The sequence below is a fragment of the Fringilla coelebs genome (assembly GCF_963513975.1).
Source record: "Fringilla coelebs genome assembly, chromosome: 5".
NCBI classification, from domain to species: Eukaryota; Metazoa; Chordata; class Aves; order Passeriformes; family Fringillidae; genus Fringilla; species Fringilla coelebs.
In genome coordinates this window covers 12,400,305-12,423,162 of record NC_140033.1, presented here as the reverse complement: position 1 = coordinate 12,423,162, position 22,858 = coordinate 12,400,305, and the positions used below count along the sequence as shown (strand labels likewise).

Here is a 22,858-nt window from a genome sequence, read left to right as displayed (position 1 = left end):
ACCTAACTGGAATAAGAGCTTTCTTTAGGATATTTTAGAAGTGTACTCATACTCAAGAGTATGATAGAATGATAGTGCAGCCTCTTGCATGAAGTCTTTCATGGAGTTGTAACTGTAGAGTTATATAATTTGCTCTCATTGTGACTTCTATAGTTTGAACATGGGTCTGACATGTTGGTGTGGTGGTTTTACACATTTACACATTTATCTTTCACAATCAGATATATCCCTGGATCTAATGAACTGTATTGGTGTTTTTACTTTCTAGAGCTTTAAACAATGAGTCAGGCTGATGAAGGAAGTGCCACAGATGCAGAGCTGGCAACTGAGAATGAGTCACCTACCGGTGAGCTGACTGCAGCCGCTCCTAGTGAGGAGGAGGAGGAGCAGGGACCCACTGGCCTAGCAGCAAGTCCTGCATTTCAGTGTTTAGATGAGGTACCATGTGCCCCAGATTTCTCTGTAACAGTACAAAGTAATTATTCTTTTGCTGTTAATAATTGAAGATTGTTACCATAGACTATCAATATCGTCCCCATTTCTTTGATTTCTTTTTTTTTTCCTAAGTGGTAAGAAAATTTTGTGAAGCAGTGTCATATTCTTGCTGGGGAGGCTGCGCTTGATAGAGAATCCTTATTTTTTACAGTGATCATGGCCTTAAGGGGAATTGAGAATACAGAGGTCTTGGTTTTGGTCTTGTAGTATTCTATCTGTAGAGGTAATTGCATCATGATTTTTTTAAAAGGCTCCATAGCTGCAGGAAAAATCACAGGTAAGTGGCTCCTGAGGCACTATTAATTTATGATCATGATAGAAGAAACCCTTTGGAGCTCAGTTGCTTTTGCAAATTTTTTTGTGTTAATACTAGAAGTATTTTTAAATTTTAAATATCAAATATATACCAAATGGAATCCTTAAAAATGTAAGGCTAGAAGACTCATTAAGAGTTAATCTAATCCAAATTTGGCACTGAAGTAGATTCTCTGCAGATATTTGTCTAATTTGTTCTTAAGTCTTTAATTGGTGGAGATAGCTCTTTGGATATCCTTTTCCAGCATGTCATCATTGCCAGGGTTTTATAAACAGTTTTTCCTATATCCCAGTTCAAGTTTCCTTTGTAGCGAATAATGAAGCTTTCTTCTTGTCTTTCCCACATTAAAAAGGGATACCAGCCAATTTCTGCCCTCTTTATGCTAAAAATGTACATCTCTCTCTTGTATCCTTATCAGGCTTTGTTCATACTTCATGGTTTTCTTAAAGTTCTTACCTAAAGCTGCTTTACCTTGGACTCTTTCCATCTTGGATCTGTCAGATTGGTTTGCTGCCCTGGCTCTCACACTCTGCCTACAATCTAAGGTCAGGAGAAAGGACATGGCAAGAATTTGTAGTGAAGAGGAAAATAGGACTGGACCTTTCCTATCCTGCTATTAGATCATACTGAACATAGTTTGAAGCTGCTGCTTTCAGTCCAGTGCCAGTGTATGGAGAGCCCACAGCTTCCAGTATTGTTGCAGCACAAACCCCCTTTATTCTCAGTCCAAGTCAGCAGCAAAAATGCCCCCATGCCCTTTCTAAACTGTATTCTGCATTTTTGTTTTGTTTTCCTTATTTTTAATCATGATGAAAACTAATTTTTCTAGACGTAATCTAGAAAATTATAAAATTCTTTGCCTGATTTTTTTCTCAAAAAAATCTTTCCAAAGAGATTTCTGCATATCAAATTTAAAACTGACCTGTTAAACAGTGATGACATTGTAAACCATTAATGGCAAATACACAGAAAACTTAGTATTTGGAGTTGTTCCCAATTCAGGAAAAAACATGCTGTGGAAAAAGAAAGTAAGAAATTTGCATAATATTTCACAAGTGAGGTCTTCTGATAATTTTGTCCATTTCTAGAGGAGAACTATGACTCATTTATTTTACCATAATTTTTAATAGTTTGCACTTGTACTTTACTGGTAAGTTTGGCTTTTCATCACTTATTCACATCTCTTCCACTGACGTATTTGTTTTCTTTTGTTGAACTTTATACATAATTTAGGGATAAATATATGGCTTTGGTCACCATAGAGGTTTCTTGCATTGATGCAAGGTTTTTTCAGGATTTTTCCACAGAAGCAGAATTGTATCATAGTATCTCAGTTTTACTGACTGGTCATTTATGCCTGCACAGCATGTACTTATCAGAAGGGACACATTTTTTATTATAAGATTTCTTTAAAAACAGATATATGCCCTCTTCCCACCAAGCCAGTCTTGTTTTTCTCATGTAAGCAGCAGATACTCAAACATACAAAGGGCAAGAATTAAAACACGCACACTATCTCTCCTTTATTTTTAATAAAACCTTAATAGTAACATTGTTTAGCTTTGTGGGTTAGGTCGAAATATTAAAAACTTGACAGAGTTCCAACAAAAGTCACCCAATTCATCATGACTTCTTTTCAGCAAGTGTTTTCATTTATTACCAAGTTGACATCTCCTGTTCTATTGGTTATGGTATTACCATACATTCACAGAAAGAACTTTCTACTTGTTTTAGCCTATGTTGTTATGTCCTTGAAATAAAGATCTTTATTCTAACACTTCTAACTGAATTTCTTAAATTGTGAATCCTCATATGTTCTTTTCTTCTAGTATTAGGAATAAACCAGTCTGCATCTGTTAATAACTTTCATTGAAAACTACATAGTCTAGTACCTGTGTAATGAAAAAAATATTACTTGAATAAATGCTACATTAAGATACAATAAATTATACTTGTTTTATTTTAATTTTAGTTCATTATAGGCATATATATATGTAATCTGATTATTAAAAGGCAGCAAAAAAGGTATTGAATTTTGTCATACAAGTACATTGTTTAAATATTAAACAGCCATTAATTTTATTAAATGGATATTTAATAGTAGTTAGCTTCAACAAAATGATCTAAAATTGTATTCACCCCTTGCCTGCAAATTTATCATTTTTTTGCAACAGATGGCAATATAATGCATTTAATCTCTCCCTTTATCCTTATATCATCCTTGCTACAACAATGCTGTTACTGCTAAAGCAGCAGAGGACAACTGAAACTGTCATTTGAATAGGAAAAGCAACAAAACATGACATGACACTGGATTGAATTCTCAAAAAGACAAGATTATGCAGAATGAAAATTTAAAAAGACCAGTTAACAGATTGCCTCCTGCCCATTCTCTTCATTTTTGTCCCCATAATTTTTGTGCTTCACCATATTGTACAGTAACATTTTTTCCCCCTGGCCACTCAAAGTTGTGTTTTACTTTCCGCCACCTGATCTAGTTTTAGTGGAAACATAAATAAATAAAACATAATTTGTCATAATGATGTTGTTGATGTTTAGACACGAAAAAAGACCCCTACTGCATACATCTTCACAATCTGATGGTTAATCAAACAAAAAAAATTCCAAAGAGAAATCAAATGGTGGGTATCTTCTCCCAGTCTGAGGTGTTCTTACTCAAGGCAATGTCTTGTGTTTTCTCTTTCTTTTGTTGATATGTTTTTAGGCTAGAAAAGTAGTTCAGTCAAATGTATACATCCATTTTTAAAACCATACCAGAAAACAATTCTGCAACATTTATCTTGCATGCCAGTGCAGTGAACACTCAGAAGCAGCAGAAACAGTTCTGCAGAATAGTGCACTTGTGAATGAAAAGTGCTTTGCTGTTCTCCAGATCCAGTGAGTGGGTACCTTGTTTGGAAGGTACCACAATAATCCTTTCCTGCTAACAGAAATCATCCATTTATTTGCTAAATTAAAACATGCAGAAGAAAAAACTCCTTTGGGGGATTTTCCTGACTGTCTATTGTAAACTGTTGTACCCTATATCCTATAAAATGATCAGCATCCTCTATCTGATACCAGCACCAAATCTTACATTTGTCCTGCTTTTTTTGCTGGAAATTGTCACTATCATGCTACATTTCTTCATCTCTTATGTCCAAGTGTCCTATTGCCACCAAGAAGCAGAAAGAACCTTTCATGAATATTTTTCATTACTATTTTGAAGCTCAGAGTCTTTCTGAGATTAGTGATTTTATACTCCTGACTTCCAAAAGCAGTTGAACTGCCAAATAAAAACGTTAACCAAAATCTCAATTCTAGCGGAAACACAGAGCAAAATCTCAATGTTTACCAAAAAATCAACAGTAGGACAAAGAATTCTCAAGCAAATTTTGTTTCTGATTATCTGATGCTGATTCATGTCTATCTGCTATCTGTAAGATCTTTAATGTCAAAGAATGGTGCATGTGTTTAAATGGTGTTTGAGGGGAGAAAGGTACTTCTCATTTTTCTCCCTTTTCTCATCTGTGCTGCTGGAAAGAAGAGGAAGTCACATAAAGGTTGGCTACAACTTTCAAATATAAATACTAAGAATCAATATTTCCTATAATTCTTCAGTGACATAGACACATCTAAAAACACCCTTCTAGAAATTAGAGTTGTTTTCCGTTTCTTATGGTTTTCAATTAGAGATATTGAAAGACAACTAGAGTTGACAACAACTAGAGTTGTTTTCAATTTCTTTGGAATTAAAAACAAACTGGTTTTTAATTCTCTCCTAACTTAGGTTAAGTGATGTGTGTAAACAAGTTTCCTTCAAAAAAAAAAGTTTCTTTATTTTTAAATAAAAAGTTTCCTAGAAAAGCTACCTTGGTAGATTAAGATGGAATTTTTTTTTTTTTACATAATCACTATTTTAATTTCTGTCCCCATACATATTCTGTAATGTGCTTTTTGCTATTATAAAGTGTGATCTTCACTATATTTTTAACTTTAACTATAGCAGTGCATAATTTGTTTTAGTACTCACCACATATGTATGTACTCTATCAAAGACATAAAAATCTTGACACAGCTTAGTATGTTGAAAGCAAACAACATTTTTTTTAAACTTAAGCTGATCCTGGCACACTCCACATGACACGCTTCAAAGGCTCCTGGCTCAACAAAAAAACATATAAATATGTTGGCACAGACAGCTGAGACAAATGTTGTCTCCACCTCCATGCACAGGAATCTGACTGCTAATTAAATAAACCTTTTCTGACTTATTTGAAATGGTCGCTTGGGAAGTCAGCTGTGGCTGATAATGTTTCTGTAAGCTAGAGTGTGGTTTTTTGCAGCAGCTTCCAGCAAGTAGGAAATAGTTTGTATTGCGAATGTTAAAGCAAATTGTTGTTGCAACAGGAAAGTTGATTGTTCCTAAAAAAGCTGTAGAGGAATTGGGCGGTTTTACAGGTGCCTTCCAACAGCAGGAGTGGGAACAGAGCTGGTATAACATGTTCATTCTAAAGAGAGGTTCTTTTTACCAATAGCAGGTGACATTGTGAGGAAACAAGGCCAGGAAGTGGTTGGGTGTGTTTGAACTATCACAAGGCAGATGGTACTTCTGTTCATTTCTGAAAAGCGTGTTTGAAAGTATTTATGATGTCTTGGTTTTTTTATGCTGTTATAAAGTCAAGTGTGCAGATTTCATACTATGCAGAGGAACTAGAGCTCTCTAGTGTGAAGGAGAGCTAGAGCTCTCTAGGAGAAGGAATAACCTTTAACTGTAACATCTTCTTGCATTTTGGCATTTTCTCAGCTGTTTCTGATACTCACAAGACTTGACAAGTATATTGCTATATTGTTTCCAAAGCTATCTCTTCCTGTTTTCTCACCTAAAATGTGTATTTGAGACAAGGCAAATTTGTACTAAAAACTGGGTCTACCTGGGATTGTATATCAGCACAATCATTTGATGAGGAAGCCAGAGCAATGTGAACCAGTCATACATTCAATAAAAACTTCATTGGTGGAGAATCATCTGTTACACACATGAGGTTACTTTAAATGTTAAAAAGGGGATTCCTGGTTTACTTATTCAAAGCACCTGTGTCCAAATACTCCTGATTGAACATAGCCTTAAATATCTGCACGAGAAAGAATCCTTGTATTTGGATTTAGCATATGGAGGTTAAACTGCAGAGTGAAGTGGAGAGGCTTTTGTACTCTGTCTGAAGAAAAGCATGAGAATAATCATTCCCTCCATGCAATTGCTTAAAAATATGTAAAGCCAACTATTTTTTGTGCAGTGTAATTTTAAATTATGGCATACTATTCCTGCTGAAATGTAGGCTTAATTAAACTTCCAGTTTGTCTTGATTATATGAACATAATCAGGAAATTTGGGTTCTTTTTCCCCATTATTATTTTCCAAATAGATTACTCTTTTACTGAGATCAGAAAAAGCTGATGAATGAGGACTTAAAAAATAATATTGCTTTCATAATTTCTATGTTCTCATGACTTGTGTGAAGGTTGGACTTGACATACCATCTCAAAATATTTTTCTCTGTTTCTGGTTACCATTGAGTGTGACAGCCAAATTAACTTCTGGCAGAAGAACTATAACTCCATAAAAGTTTAACTAAAGCAGTGAATGAAAGAGATCAATTTAGTATGGGAAATGTTTGCATCTACCAGGGCCAATAGATGGTATTGCTCAGCCATTTTTCTTTAAAACTTATATCAATGTCTTCAGGCCTATATGTAGCATTTTATCTTTTTTTCTTCCTGAAAGAAAACACAAAAAAATCTAAAAATATTTTAATATATTTAAATCCCCTTTCTTTGTCAGCCAGTATTTAACTATATTCTCTTCTTTGTTTTTTTCTTTTTTTCTCTGTGAAAATTCAAGTTGCATCCTTGCTGCTTTGGTTTTTCCATGACATATAAATCATAGAAATTTGGCCCTTTTGTTTGATTTTGATTTAATTTTTCAACAGGGGTCTGGGTAGGGATTGGCAACCATCTTAAGTTCTTTTCCAAATAAACACATAAAAGTAATTTTTTTCCCCACCAATTTGTCAAGCTACATATTGTTCTCACCTCACTCCAAGTTTGACTGCAGTCTCCCAATAAATGCTGTTAAGGAAACAGGTATTTGCATTTAAAAGGGAAGGAAAAAGCACCAGTGCTTTCAAACCTTCTTTGAATTTCTTCTCTGGTTTGTTTGGGATTTTTGGGTTTTTTTAGTTTTGATATTTTTAGTTTTGGTTTGGTTTTGTTTAAGCAATGTGTAGAAAGCCAAGACATTACAGTCTGCTTGGCTGATCACATTGAACGGATGGGCTCGTGCATTTATATTTTGGAAATAAGCCATAGGAATTTTGCTAGCAAACCCACTGTTAGTAATTTTTTCCACTAAAATTCACTATTTAAATATTATCAGGATTAAAACCACAAGTGTCTTCATGAGCTAATCAGTGTTACATTAATGTTTTCCATAGACTGAAGGACATGTTTTGAATTATTAAGCCTTAGGCAGAGATCAAGAGCTTTTTCTTTGTACAAAAAATTGCATAATTTAATTTGGGGTTTGTATTTGTATTCATATGCTTTGATGATTCTTGTATGGGATCTGAAAGGTCAAAACATTGGTTTGCTTCTCCTGTTTCATGTTAAAGATAGAGGTTGTGTAAACTCTTCATTGGGCGATTATTTTTTCCTCTTCCAAAATCTGAATAGATACAAAAAATATCTAAGATTTCAGCCCTTGGCATTATCTGGCAGCTGAAGGGTCATAAAGCAGATCTCTAAGGAACTGTCATTACTAGCAAGTACTCCCTTGGCACGTCACATAGTCATCTGTGTTGGTTATTGGTGTTTTCTTACTGCTTCAATTTCTGCAGAAAATCAATAAAATTATTTATGAGAATTTTTAATAGTCCTTATGTACATCTATGACAGTAGTACAGCTTTACCAGTGGGACATTCTTATTTTATTACACCAAGCAAAAACAAATAATGTTTGCAACAAGTAGATGGAGTTACACTTTGTAAAACTAGTGCACGTTGACAGAGATTCAGCTACAACAGTTCCAGGCAGGTAATAATCAGATTTCTGTAACAGCATTAGACTTTCCTTTTCTTGTTTGCTTTTTCTTTTTATAGACACGAAACAAAGCTTTTGCAGGTGATTTTAGTCACATTTGCTTATTCTGTTAACAGTTCTGTGTTTTACAAAGTTTCCTTTGAACAAGATTTAAAAAGGACAGTTTCTCTTCTTGCAACTTAATACTAAAAAGGCATTTTCAAGTGGAATCTTTTAGATACCATAATTCACACTTAGCTAGTTATCATGAATAGGGACAAATTGTGCATTTCATGCAAAATTATTAAATGTAATCATATGCAGTTAGATATTTACTCTTCTAACTGATACTTCATCAGTTGCTTTTTTTGTTTTGTTTAGACAACTATTTTTTATCCCAAAATAAATATTCTATAGTTTAAAACATACTCTCAAGCAAAGATGATACATCTTGCAGTTAAAACTTTTCATTGCTCTTTAAAATTGAAATATAATAAACCAAATTACATTTGAACTACCCTTCAAAGTATTTACTTCTTTAAAATATATATTAATATTTTACAATTTAGCTATTGCCAGTGTTCTTCATTTGCATTACTTATAACCATAATAGTTTTGTTGTAATCTTAAAAAAACAGTAGCAATTGTATTTATAAAGTATTAGGTCATGTATACTTGTATTCCTTTTTTTAATGTCTCTTTTAATCAAAAAAGCTATGCCAACAATGACTACACTTAGTTGATAAAGAAATAGCGTCTTAGTGTAGTTTTTATGCATCTCAGGATTGGTGTAAGCAAGATAGTAAAATAGCCTCTTGCTAAGGTAAGTTGCATCTCCACTCAGTGTTGGTTACTATCTTTATAGAGACATGGTCTAAATATGTGCAGTCAAATTTGTGCTCACTATCTACAATGCGAGATTTAATAGCAATATCTCTAATTTGAAATTTTGCACTATTTGACAATTTGATTTTTTCATCTTTTATATTAAAAAAATCTTTGATCATATATTCTCTTTTTTGTTTAGAACTGACTGTATGCTTTTATGTTTCTGTGGCTACAAAACATGTAGTCTAACAGTCTTTTCTTATGTTACAAAATATTTATAATGTCTTTTTTAGTTTTAGAGTCTAAGGATATCTAGATTGAATGAGAGCTTGAGTCTCTACAAGAGCATCTTGTAACTTACCTAAAGGATTCAGGAGAAAGCAAAATGGCACTGGAAACTATTTGTATGTATTTAGAGGCATTAATGCAAAGAACATGAATTCTTCTTGATATGTCTTCCTCCTACCTGTCTACCTGCCTGCATAAATGTGCAATAAGCTACACAATGGCTCTTTTCTCCTGCAAATGACAAATAGGACCTTGAGCTTGAATGAAGGAACCAAAAAAAGCAAGATTGTTGTTGTTCAATACATGCTCTCTCCATGTGTAAATGTGACATGGCTTAGTGTGGACTTGGCAGTTCTGTGTTAACAGATGGACTCGATGATCTTAAAGGTCTTTTCCAAACTAAATGATTCTGAGATTTTATAAATATTTCCTCTGCTTTTATTCATTCCTCTACCAACTTCTTTGAAAAATCTTTAATAACGGGATGAAATTTGAGGAATCATCTTCATTTTCTGTTTTCTTCAAGGCCTGTTTTTGTGGCTTTGGGCAAACCATGTGGCCCTCTGTTTTCTAGTTCTTTAAAAATAATAATTTTTAGTACTTTTCCTAATTTATATTGATATTGTTGTACTATACACTTGAAGTTATGAAGGATAGATGATGGAAAAAGACTGTTTTAGAGAAACCAAGTTTTTTCCGAAGTGTTGACAAATTTATATTAGTTACACCTCTGAATTATTTTCAGGTTCAAATGTAAGTATTCATTCAGACACAACTTGTGGAAGACATTATAGAAGTTTTAAATCATAAAATGTGGTATATCACAGTCAGTAAAAGCACCAAAAGCAATGTTTAGAATATTTACATAACAAAACCAGGACCTAACTGGTGTTAAATTTTAGCAATAACTATTCATGTATTTTAATGCTGGTTTTAATGAATTATATGGGTCAAACCATCTCTAAAAATATTATGTGGAAGTATGTTGTTTTGTCTAGAACAATCTTTTGCCAAACATAACTGAATACTTGATTTCAGAGTATAATACTGAGTAAGTACAATTTTGAGTGCAGTCCAATGCAAACTAGTTAAGAGAAGCATGTAGAATTACTGCACGAAACTTTTGGGTCTGATCATGATCTTTACTGATTTAAAGGGTTGCCTATATCCAGAGGGAATATCATCAGAAATTCCATGCCATGTACCCCAGAAAATGCCATTGCGAACACCTTTGTATTTCTTGTGGTAGTACTTGCCGTTGAGATTGGCTGACAAGCAAGCATCAAACCACCAGCCAGAGCTGTAGTAGGCACCACAGTTTCCCGAGGGATACCTGTCATTGTCCTTGTCTGGGGTCGTAAAGAACTTTTGGTCGTGGTTGTAGTGCCTGCTGTAGTGGAGGGCATCTCCTGCTGTGCCACTGTAGCCGTGGACGCTGAGACGGTACTTGAGGTACTCGTTGGCCACGTAGAAGTGATCATATTTGGCATATTCTCTGATCCCATTGAAATCTTCCAGATCAATTCTCAGTTGCATTTCCTGGCTCCTTGTCAGGAGGTGAATTTTGTCATTGCCTAGCCAGAACTCCCTGCTGAGGTTTCCGAAGCCATGTTTGTAGTCATTCCAGGTTCTGTTGAAGTTAGTGCTGCCATCCTGACGCCGTTGCAGCACTGTCCAGCCGCCTCCTTGTGTTTGCATGTCACAGTAAACTTCAAAGCTCTCGTTTCTGGGATCAGGGCTAATCCTGTAGATTCCATTACTCCTTCTCCCTGCTGTGTAATGGTCAGCACAGTCTCTCTGCATTATTTGTATAACTGGTGAAAGAAAAAGTAGTGTTAGAATAAACATAATTTCAATTAAGAAATGTAACAAATTTTTACCCAGACTGATATGGCATACAGAACTTGCATTGGAGAGACTTTTACATTGCAAATAGTGTTGCAACAATTTCAATTCTAGGGAAAAACACCTTTTCCATCAGATTTACTTTATAATAGATGTCACCTAGGATCTCTGCATCAGATAGCTGACTAAAAAAACCCAGCTAAACCAGCTAAGCCTAATATAAGGGCATTTTGATTATTTGCTTTCCTTTTTATCCTTTTCTCTACTCTATCCTTTTACTATTCATGTAAAGTCAACCTGATTTCTTCAGTCCATATTTCTAATGCTTTGTATTTACATACTTGCTGCTTTTTGTATTTACATGTATAGCTTCACAATCTGCCTAAAATGTAGAGCTCCATCTGGCAGTATGTCAAAGAAAGGGCTTTGTCCATGTGGGAATGATGTTAACCTGGCTATTGTTGAGTAAACATCATTTGATAGAGAACATACCATCTTTAGGAATGCTTTGTGTATTAATGTTGACTGTACTTTAGGAAGCAGAAAAAAAGTGATAAAATTGTCACATCTGTTGTAATTGTGTGAGTCGTAGAAAGATTAAGGTGATGGTGCTTTCCTGTGTATGTGGCATTGCTGGCTTTACAGAAAGGAAGAATGTTAGCATCTACTGCTAACAGTATCTTTTTCCCACCAATGGGTGATGTGTTTTATTCAGAAGAAAAATACCCCCAGTTTTTTTTCCCCAGAGTGAAAATCCATTTTTGATCCACTGTGTCTTCCAGTAATTTTATTCTGTTCAACAGCATGGTATTAGAATTCCATAATCTTAAGAGATATGGAGAGCTCTCAGAAATTATGAGTTAAGAGTCAAAACCATAATGTTCATTCTTATTGCTGATTTGAAGGCATGGGCATTTTCATTTTCAGATTCTGTTGTAATTTTTTCCTAGAAAATTTGAACAAGCTATTTCTTGAAAGGGAGGAGTGATCTAAGGCTGCAGCAGGGAGTAAGACTCAGGACCTCTTGTTTGCCAGAAAACTGGAAATTTATGAAACCACAGAGTATAGGAGTCAAAGGCTTGAAAGCCAAATCTAAATCCCCAATAAATTCTTATTTACTTCACTGAACTTTGTGTAAAATCTTTGGTGGACTAAAGTTCTGAGCAATTATAAACAGAGAATATACATTTCACATAAAATGCTTCTATAATCCAATTCAACTCCTATTTAAATAAAGTTTTACTGTTACTTTCAGTGGATGCAGGAATGGCTCCTGAATAGGAAAAAGTTGTAGCTGTTTCCCTTGCTAGCTTTCATAATGAATATATTGCTTCTACAAATACTTTAAGCATATTGTTGTAAAACATAAGGAATATCTGCATGATCATGTGCCCTCAACACTACCCAGCATTTCAGTAAATGTGAGGAATATTAAAAACTAATTTAGTCTGTTATTTTGTCTGTTTTGAAGTACTGTACTTGAATGTGATTTATTGCTCATTATTAATATAACAAAAAATTACTCATTCTTTTTGTGGATGTTTTGTATCTGAATGAACATAATTTATATGTATGAACATAATTGATTTTTATCTGATTTGATTACTAATATAGTAAGAGCATTACCTTTATTATTACTTATTTCCTCTTTTCAAAGAAGAGCACTTTCAAGAATTTCAGCTGTACATTCACTGTACACTTGCAGATATGTGTAGATAGAAAGAAAAATTTTTTTTAAGTTTGGATGCTAAGCAAGAGACTTAAAGATTGTAATGCAGCCTGCTCTTTCTCTGTTTTGTCTCTTAAGAGCTTTATCTTCTTGTGTTTGATATCTAAGCGGTGGAATACACTGACAATCTAGGGAACATTTCTTGTTTTGAAGGACTCCCATATGTAATATAAAAACTTTATGACTTTAAGAAAACCCCTCAATATTGACTTAATAACAACAAGCAAGAAAGAGAGCATTGGCTCTATTCCTTTATAAGGAGAATTAAATGGTAAAAGAAAAAAAGTGGGTTTTTTCAGGGATAACACCTGTTTTCTCTTTTATACTGCTTATATATTAAATTAATGCAAAGGGTTCAGTGTTAAAATGATGATACATATGTTACCCAGTCAAGAAGTACTGTTAGTAGGCTTTTTTTTAGCTGAGCCTTTTGGATGTTTGCTGTGATGAGAAGAAAATAATTTTATTATCCATTAAAAATTAAGTGCTTTGCTACATTCACTTGATGATTGATGATGTCTGGCACCCCTTTTTAGAGTATCTGCAGTTTTGCAGTGAGAAAAATTTAAAAGGCAGTTTTCTAAGACACACCTAGAGAAAATTTAACCAATTCCCTTTTCATCCAAGGAGAAAATAGGTATAGGTCACTGATGTTTCATGATCTAATTAAGCATAATACGGTGTAAAATAAAGTTAATTTTCCATGTTTATTTCTTAAATTGCAAAAAATTGTCCTGTAAAAATTGTTTAAAATCCCTAAATGAAGTTCAACCCTAGGAGAGGGACTGTACACCTGCAGCTCTCAGTAACCCTCTAGTGGCTGCTGAAATATTTTCCATGAGTATAAATAAGCACTAAAAGAGCAGATACTTGTGAAGTTAATAACACAGCTATTTGGATACAATATATTTTAAATTGTTTACCTAATACTAGTGAAATGCACTGAAAGCTTATACAGCAGTAAGAATTAACAAATTACATACCAGGTCTGGCTTGCATTGCTGGGCACTTAGATGAACATTTGTTATCCAGGTTGTTCACAGCAAATGTCAAATTTGCAACTTTGCTGTCAACATAATGTTCCACATTGTTCATGTTTATGAGGCTCAGCTTCTCTAAACGACCCTGCAGTGTCTGAATCTGGCTCTTTGCATTTTTTAAGCTGGCTGCCATTCTGTTAACTTTGCTTTGCAGTTCCTGTACTCTGTTATCTTGGCTATCGCTGTTTTCTGCAGTGTTGGGTAGCAGGAATTCATTACTTCTTTCTCTTTCCTGGTTGTCATCTGCTTGCAGCTTGCAATCTTGGCAGCATTTTTTCAGCTTGTTTACTGATTCTTTAAGGGTCTGTACTTCTTTGAGAGTCTTCTCAAGCAGTTTGAATTCTTTAGGTATCTGGATGGTCATCGGAGGCAAATTTATCTGATAAGGACAATCCTCTCCTTCATCACATTTCTGATTAGTTTTGAGCTTTATAGGACAAGTCTCAGTAAGTTTTGCTTCTTTAGCATTCTCTTCTTCTTCTAAAATAACTGCAAAAACATTTGTCAAAGCAAGGAGAGTTGACTTCAGCAAGACTATGTAAATGAGGAGCTTCATCTTCACCGAGAAACTAGCAGTATGAGGAAGTATGCAGAAGTGGAACAACTTTATAAGGGCAGCTCAAAGCCTGTGAGTTATCAGACAGCCTACACTGTTCTCAGAAATGGGTGGGAGTGCTTGCATCACGAGTGATTAATAGCAGAGCAAAGTTAGGTAGCGCTTGCAAGAGTAGCACATTTCAGTGAGTATTTCTGACTCAGAGCTAGTGTATGTAAGCCAGATGATGAAATGCATGTGTGCTGCTAAATTATGCAGTTTAATTTAATTCCTTGTTGTACATGGATTTTCTTGTTTTTGGAAAAAAAGCAGGTTGAGAAAGTGAAAACCACTTTCCATCCTTTTTCCCAGTCTGAGGCTTATCACAGCAATAGCTTTACTGACACTCAGTCCCCTTTTCCCTATTTTTTAAACTTAATAGATACATTCATATAAATTATTTAAATCCCAAACATGTTGAAACACAGGTATAGTTTTGGTTCCAAACATTTTTCAGTATAGAGTCACAATTTCAGGAGGACGATCAGCACTTTCTTCTTACTATTTCCCTTAGCCCACCTTAAAATAGTTATCTGGAATATTCATAATCTCTATGGCACATCACAGTTAAAATTCACTACTATCTGATTTGGGGTACTTCTTATTGAGCCTTTTTAAATGATGGGAAGTGAACTTAAGATACTTTCCCCTTTGATGCATCAGATCCTACTTGTTAGACTAATTGTACAGGAAAGCCAAATAAAAGCCTGATGTTCTGATTAATGTCCCAAATTCTAAATCTACAGTGAGGCAGAGACCTAGGGAGGAACTCTCTTCTGTTTGAGGTATTGCTCTTCTTTTTATTGTGCCTCATATGAACTTTCAGAGTTAATCATATACTTTACATGACTGATTGCTCCAAATGAAATACTTCTCTAGGTGACAATTGCCATTTTCATTCTACAGCCACTTTTGCCATTCTCATGTACAGTTTCAATGATCTGTGTAATTTTCAATGTACAGTTTCAATGATCTATGTAATTTTCCTTGTACCTCAAAGCAAGGCTACATCTTTATGCATTCACAGCTCAGTCAAGAGTCAAATAACTTGCATAAATTTACACCAGATCTTGTTTAATTAGTCCGATCAGAACCATTTCTTTCGTTCTGATTTGGTTCAACCTTATTTGGAATTACTCATAACACAGATTAAACATTAAGCAGACATTAGTCACACAAATAATCTACAGGTTCATGATCTCTGTAATGTTACTAGCTATTATTCACACCACATGCTTATATTGATAGTACAGGAGGGAAGCTTAGTAAAAAAAACCTACTTGTCTAACCCCTGCAACAATTCCTTCCAATTCCTGCATAGCACTAAAGTTGAGGGACTTTCCTACGAGATGGGTCTTGAATGTATCTTTCTTGTATTCTAAATGAGCATCCCAGAACCTGCCATGATGCTTTTAGTTATGTGACAAAACTGTATCTCCGCTTTTCAGATCATGGTAGTTCCCCAGCAATAAAGTAAAAGCCACGCCCTGCCATTCAGGTGTAAGATACTGACATCATTTTGGTTTTATCAAAACTGAAATGTTTGTAAAAGATAAAATGTATGATTTTAATTTGCAAGTAAAATTTTTAAATTTTTTATTTGATTTGATGCTAATTTTTCATTGTATCAGTCTTGTATCATTGTATCATTGTCCCTGTGTACAGCTGCTACTGTCAAAGAGAGAAAAGTTATACCAGTCTCTTTGGGGGGGGCTTTAGAAATAGGATAGAATTTTTAAATCCTTGTTATTTGGGAAGCCACATGCCCCCCACACTCTTATTTGTTCAGTTTACAATTAACTCTGCTATCTGCTTTGGTACTTTAAACTGGAAAAACTGTTCTTTATCTGTAAAATGAATAATTATTATTCATTTGACCACATGATAGACCACATTCTATGATTTGCCTTGAAATATTTAAATGTATAACAAACAATGTTGTAATTTGTGATTGCTGTGCTACATTGAAAGCCTAAACTATCTTTAGAATTTTGTAACATCTAGAAGGGCAGAAATTTTTATTCATACTAAATGTAAAAAGAAAGTTCAGACAGTAAAGTGAGGAATCTGAGATTTTCAGACATTTCTGTCCTGAGACACCCATTCCTTAGTCCCATATTTATCTTCCTTTTGGGATATTTACTTCCTCCTTTGGATGATACTTCAGTAATCTTGAGTTGCTCTATTATCCTCCTGATTTCATTCTTGCTCTGATGTTCTGCTCCTAAGCTTTCACCAGTCTGCCTGGAGTCCAGAAAATCCATTTCTACTCCAGTCTGTATGCTTCTCCTACCTGGAACACTCTTGTAATTGAGTACTGGCCTTTCTTCCTGTTCTGTCAGGGAGTGTCCATTCCCCACAATTTGTCACATCTCTTTTCTTTCTTCAGGAACCCAAACAGTATGACATAGCCTTTTTCATGTTTCATGTCTCCTATCCTTCTTGGAATAAATGAAGCAAAGTTTCAAATCTGAGTTTTTCAGCAAAGAGGAAGGACACTGATGCAGTTTAACAAATGGCAGAAATATTGGACCAGATTTAAACTAAGACCTGCTGTTTGTTTATAAACAAAGTTTCTTCTCAGATGGGCTCTCTCTAGATCCAGAGTGTTCTGCATAATACTAAAAATTTTAGATTAGTTAAGCAATCACAAACCCCAAAAGCCAATCTTTTTCAACTGTGAAAGGATCTAACTGAATAACAGCTGATGACTGTAACTGAGACTTTTCTGCTAAGGTCTTTGCTTTTTACTTGAAGCTAATTTTCTTTTAGCTTTTAATCTCCTTTAGTCTATTTTTTAGGAATCTAATTTTTTTCCTGTGGACTGAAGAGATATCTTTATCATACAGACATCTTCCTAAAGATAAAGAAAATAACTGACAGCTCAAGATACTCTGAAATTCTACTGAAGTTTTTAATTCTGTTCACAGAACTTCCCAGTGATTGCAAGGTCAAAGAAGTGATATATTTCATTTTATTAGACTTGTCTGAGATTGTTTATCCAACGTTTATCAAAACCAGCATCAACCATTTCCCATGAATTTTTAGAGTAAGGTTTTTTCTTTTTCTGGCAGATAATGGAATGTAGGTCAAGCAGAAAACAACAAAGCTATGACTGTAAGCAGATGTTAATTTAACTGGTGACTATGGCAATTTAAAACACAACAGCTTGGCATCTGATTTCTGGCTTTGTTCTGGGAGTCAACATCTCCTGCAGAAGAATTGCTGCAAAATATCCAGGGTTGTCTAAGCAATTCAAATGATTGGCATGTATAAACCTGAAGGACATTGGGACTCATTCATACAAACCATTTTGATGGCAGAGATGGAATGTGTTGAGATTCAACTGCTGCAGTAATATTTCTGATGGTTTTTGTAGACTTCAGCAATTCTGTGATATGTTTTGGCTGAGAAAGAGAATGAAAGCAATTAGATTAATTTTCAGGTTTTTCCACAATGTGGTATATATACCAAAAATCCATACTACAAACAAATTATGATTTAGAGTTCTTTCTGATTAGCTGAATTGTTTTAACTCAGTAGTTGTTCTTCATGCAAGCAGTCCTTATGTTGTCCACTGGATTGTGGGACTCCTATTCGATTTCCTCACATGTCTGTGAGAACACATCAGAACACAAAAGGAAAGGCAGTCCTATTCCATTTGATGTTACAAATATTCTTGTTTAGATACAGATTACATAGAACTAGCGGCTGCATGGCTTTCTGACCTGCTTAAATTGTTCATTATTTTGTTTATAAATGCTGGCAGAGGGCAGAAAGGACCACTGACACAGCATGTAAGCAGTGGATACGATATTTATATCAGCAACTTTAAATATAATGCACGTCATAAAATTCATGTGGTCAAAGAAAATCACTCCTTCTGTTAAGGTGAGGACCATATTTTTAAGGAAGGAGGTCCACAAAACTATGTTCTTATTAATTCTATTTCTCCCATGACATCTGCTCTGCCTGCTCAAAATCTCTAGTTTACTGCTGACTATTTCCTTTATCTGTACCCATGGAAGATGCTGTAGTTAGTTCAATATACAAAGAGAATAAACCCAAATGCACTTTCAGAGCGATGATATACCAAATACAAAAGCTTCTCCCTCTGTGTTTTCAGAAAAATTCCTTTCTGATTCCTGCAAACCTGTTCCAATAAAAGCAGCAAGTGTAAGACTGTGCTGGTTACTTACTATCCTGATTTCAAGCTTTGTAGCCAAACAAAATTTGATGAGAGCAGGAAAGTTACGTCCTTTCCTGAAATGCCTGTCTTATCAGTCTCCTAGGCCCTCTTTTCTAAGCCATGCAAGCCTCAATTGGCCAGCAGCATAGTCTCACCCACTGTACCATCTTGATTGTGGCTGATGTTTATATTTTCCATGTAGGGATTGCTTTTTCCCATGAGCTGGGCAACAAAACTACGGTTATGAACTATGCCTTGGGAAAGAATTTGGGATATTATTTTTCCCAGTCATTATTTGTTAGTTTTAGGAGGCTCTTCAGCAGTTTATTTTTCATTAAAGGATGCCTGGTTCATCCATCTGTAATTAAGAAAGTAAGATTGCAGAAGTTCAGTGTAAGGCAGTACTTACTGTACATAAGTGTAGTTATGATTTGTGTGTATGCCACTACTCCCAGCTGACTACATTCGTGTAACCAATAACCTCATGGCTTCAGGTGTTGTTGTTTGTCACCTAAACTGTTTAGGAAACTCAGTGACAAATATTTTTCTACTTGAAAAGCTAATAAATAGGCTTTTTCTATGGACTTCCCATACTTATTCTGAAGTTTACTTCCTGTAATAAATGTATGTAGTTCCAGGTGAGAGGGATGACATCTTATTTTTAAACTCTACTTACAGTATTTATTTAAAACCGTCAGTGCATTTTTCTTTACTTTCTATCATCGTAACCTTTCTCTAGAATAATGACTTAAGCAAGACATTGTGTGTACTTTCAATGTTTCCCAATCTCCAAAATGGAATGCAGAATTGCATACCAATAACTGCAATTTATTGTGAACCGTTTGCAGTCTTAAATTAGTGACTTTTATCTTCTTGTTTTAAAATACTTTGAAATATGTGTTGAAGCCTGAAATGTTGTTGAGTAGAGAAATTATAATTTTGTGTTAGTCTTCCATATGAAAGGAATGAATATTTGAGACGTATTGAAAAATGCAAACAATGAATAAAAAGTGTAAAGATTATATTTTCCTGTATTGTGTTTGGCTTTTTTTAAGATTGCCAGAGGTTCCAAACACAACCTTTTAATTGGTTTTCATTCATATTTGAATGCTTCATCTTGAAGTAGCCAGGACATGATCTTCAGAATTAGTGAGAAGTTTTGAACTTGCTCTGAGCAGTGGGTTGAACTTGAGGAGGAATCTTCAGTTCCCTTAGTGCGTTATCATGGGTCCAAGATTTTGCCCAGATAATTCGGGTATACCAGGCACAGGCAAGCCAAACACCTGCTGAAATCCCTAGCCCTGTGATTCTGTGGAGACTGGTATCCAGCAATATGGACAGAAATGCAAGAGTCGTAGCTTGTACCTGTTGCCCTGCTATGATATTGAAACAACCCCTGAGAGAGGGGGCTTTGCCTTCTCCCCCAGATAAAGCACACCTGAGCTGTGTGCTGTGTCCAAACTGTGTGACTTCATAAGGATTTTGACAGAGGAGGCAGAGCTCTCTGTTCAAAGAGGAGAAGTCGCCCTTTCTCTTTGCTTAATGTTCAACCTTTAAATATTATATGAAAGAAGTAAGAAAAGCTCTTCAAATAAACAGCACAGAAGGAAAATTCCAAACCCGACAAAACAGACTGGGCAGAAAAGCCATATGCCAAGAGGCTAATGCTATACTGAAATCCTGAGTGTATACCAACTATAAAATATATTAATCCCTTGATATTTTTCTCTAGTCTTCTGTTAGGAGGCAAAAGAGTTGTTTGATGAAACATCTCAGATATTTGAAACAGCAAAAGAATATAAAATGTTGGAAATTCTGTGTTAAAATTACACAAAGTATAGTTACAATGTCTTGTTAGTTACAAAACCTACAACTTAGCATGAAGAAAGGGAAAACATTATTATTCCATTTGAGCTTAGAATACATTTTAGTTGTTTTGCAGTAACTGCAAACATAATTAGAAACATGTGTTAGCTACAGCATTTCTCCAAAATGCAGAGATACTGCTGAAACTTAGGAGTATTTCCTAAGCCTCAAGTGCTTCACTTTAATAATGATTGTAGGTAATTGATGTTAAGTGGTAATTTCTTGGTGGTGACTTTATTTATCTTCTGTGTTTGTTTTGTGTGCTTCTTTATTAAAAAAACTGGGAAGAGTTAGACCAATATTCAGATTCCGTCATCTATTTATGTTTAATATTTGGCTAAATTGTATTCATTTCTGGAGAGTCCCAAAAGAACTTTAAGAGCCTTGAAATTTGAAATGGGAAATGTGCCTAGAGTTCTTATTTATATCACATTTCAGAGAAAACTTGTTTTGGAATTTCAGTTTATTTCCTTTCAGCATTGTTTTAAGCTGACTCTCAGAAAGAGTTGAATATAATCTGATAAAGTGGAGAATGTCCACTGCACTTAATGCAGAGTGAGGAGGTGTTGATCAAGTTAGGGCCAGATTTCACAAGTTTTGCCCTCATGGATGAGTACCTCATTTATCAGGTGGCTCCTCTCCCTTCTGTGATTTTAATTCCCATTCCTATTCTGACATATTCACTTTTTTGCTAACATCTCTATCCACCTTCCAAACTTGGAGAAATTACTGTAGTCTAGACCCAGGGGCTCATGTGCCTGAAATCAAGCTGGAAGGATATAAAAGAGGCCCCTCGGATAGTGTATAACCTCACATAGGTTTAACCTCCACTTTTTCTTGGAATATTCAGCAGGAGATTTTGAAGACAAGTCTGGTGGGGAGCTGCTGGTAGCAAGTGAATATGAACTTGTAGAGAGAAAAGTCTTTTAGGTGTGCAGAACAACTATTTGAGCATAAGTACGTTCTGTTTTTCTCATGGACTCCTATATTTAAATGAGTCCTGCTCAGAGACAGAATGTCTAGCTTTTTCTGCTAGAAAAATATTAAGGATATGTCCTTCCCTTTCACCTTTTCTGCAAAAGTTTCCTCCACATTTTTTGTAATAGGACAGAATTGTCCAGCACTTTGGAACTTTTTACTGATTGAATGAAAAAAATTTGCTTTGGAACTTGGGTTTGGGTTTAGTTTTGCTTTATTATATTTTGTTTTGTTTTTCTGATAGAAAAGCCAGACTTCAAATTGTGTAGCAATATAAAAAATTGGAACAAAGTTAGAAAATCACAAAGGTAATTTAAGGGTGACTTTATATGGTAAAATAAACATAACAGAAATTTTACATTAAAAGAAAAAGATTCAAGTAAATCCAGTAATAAGACACATAATTCCACGTAATTGCATTTATGGGAATATAGGGAAATGGAAAGCAGAGAGTTGCCAGGCAACCGTTTGTTAAAAGACAAATCTTCATACAACTTTCCAGTAATTCTGCATTTAGATAAGGAAAATTTATTCTGGTTTATCCAGATGATCTATCAATGTCGAGTGTGTTTGGAAACGTATGGTGTCCCAGTACATTATAAAATGAGAAAGAAATCCTGAGCAAAGCAATATACAGTTAAGTACAACTGACAGGGAATGGGACTGGAAGACTCAACAAGTCAAGAATATTTATCCAACTATATTCCAGACTCCAGATCTGAGATCACCAGTATAATAAAATTACCTCAGTTCTTACAAGGGCATTATGGTTAACTCAGGACTGAAAGAGAGTCATCCTTGACTGTCATTTCGAAGCCCTTTTTTTCCTCACTTCTCCATCTTCTCACTCGCTCTTTTACTTTTCAGTGTAGCAATGTAAATAGTTGCTCTGAGGAGACCTACATTTCACCTACCCCAGCAATGTGAGAGCTTCTGAGCAATAAAATGAACTGTGAGTGCGTAAATACTGTTGGTTATTTTATCATTAATGTGGGACAGGCCACCTGGAAGGAATTATATATATATCTTTGTATTAGGGGCATCATCTCTTGTCTTGTTTTATCATCACAATTAATTCAATTTTTCTAGAGTAGGATCACATTTGCTCCCTTCTTCCACAAACTATTTCTTTCCCTCAAACAGGTGCCTCTTTTCCTTCTGCTCTCCCAAGAATCTTGGAGAAAACCATATCCCAGACTTTAATAACAAATCCTGGGACCAGGGTAGCCCAGTGCTGTCTCTTTGATGGCTCTCCCAAAAACACTGTGGTAATGGGAACTATCTGATGATGAAACTTTCCACAAAGTCTCACTGCCTTTGACATGTTGGTATGCCATCCATGCAGCCTGTCCTGTGTAGTCCTCAATGCTACAAGTCCTCACACTGCAGAGCACCAACCTTCTTGAAGTAGAGCTCTTAGGTCTGAACTGAACTGAGAAATTAGGTGTGAAATCTGTGAGAAGTTTGTGGACTTCAAGAAGAAGACACAGCCTCCAGGACAAGCAAGTTTATTTCTGTGGAAGCATTATCAAACATGGTGTAGATAGGCAGTGGGAACCTAAGCAGTAAAAAAACCTGTAACTCACAGGTACAGATGAGAGGAGTGTGGAG

The 22,858-nt window shown here is 35.1% G+C and overlaps 2 protein-coding genes across 2 annotated transcripts in view; one reads left to right on the top strand and one right to left on the bottom strand.

Annotated features, from left to right (window-relative positions):
- Nucleotides 1-279: 279 nt before the first annotated feature.
- The window catches only part of CCDC146 (coiled-coil domain containing 146), a gene marked incomplete at both ends in the record, with an annotated part of 60,251 nt that continues 37,672 nt past the window's right edge, over nt 280-22,858 (top strand). Inside the window, one exon of the mRNA XM_084206488.1 lies at nt 280-438. Within this exon, the coding sequence (XP_084062614.1) occupies nt 280-438 (159 nt within the window). The remainder of the gene's footprint in view (nt 439-22,858) is intronic.
- FGL2 (fibrinogen like 2) lies at nt 7,783-14,301 on the bottom strand (the record flags this gene model as incomplete). The annotated part of the gene is given in 3 exon segments (XM_084206137.1): nt 7,783-10,819; nt 13,563-14,238; nt 14,242-14,301. Coding segments are annotated over 3 exon segments (1,443 nt in total). The 3' UTR covers nt 7,783-10,112.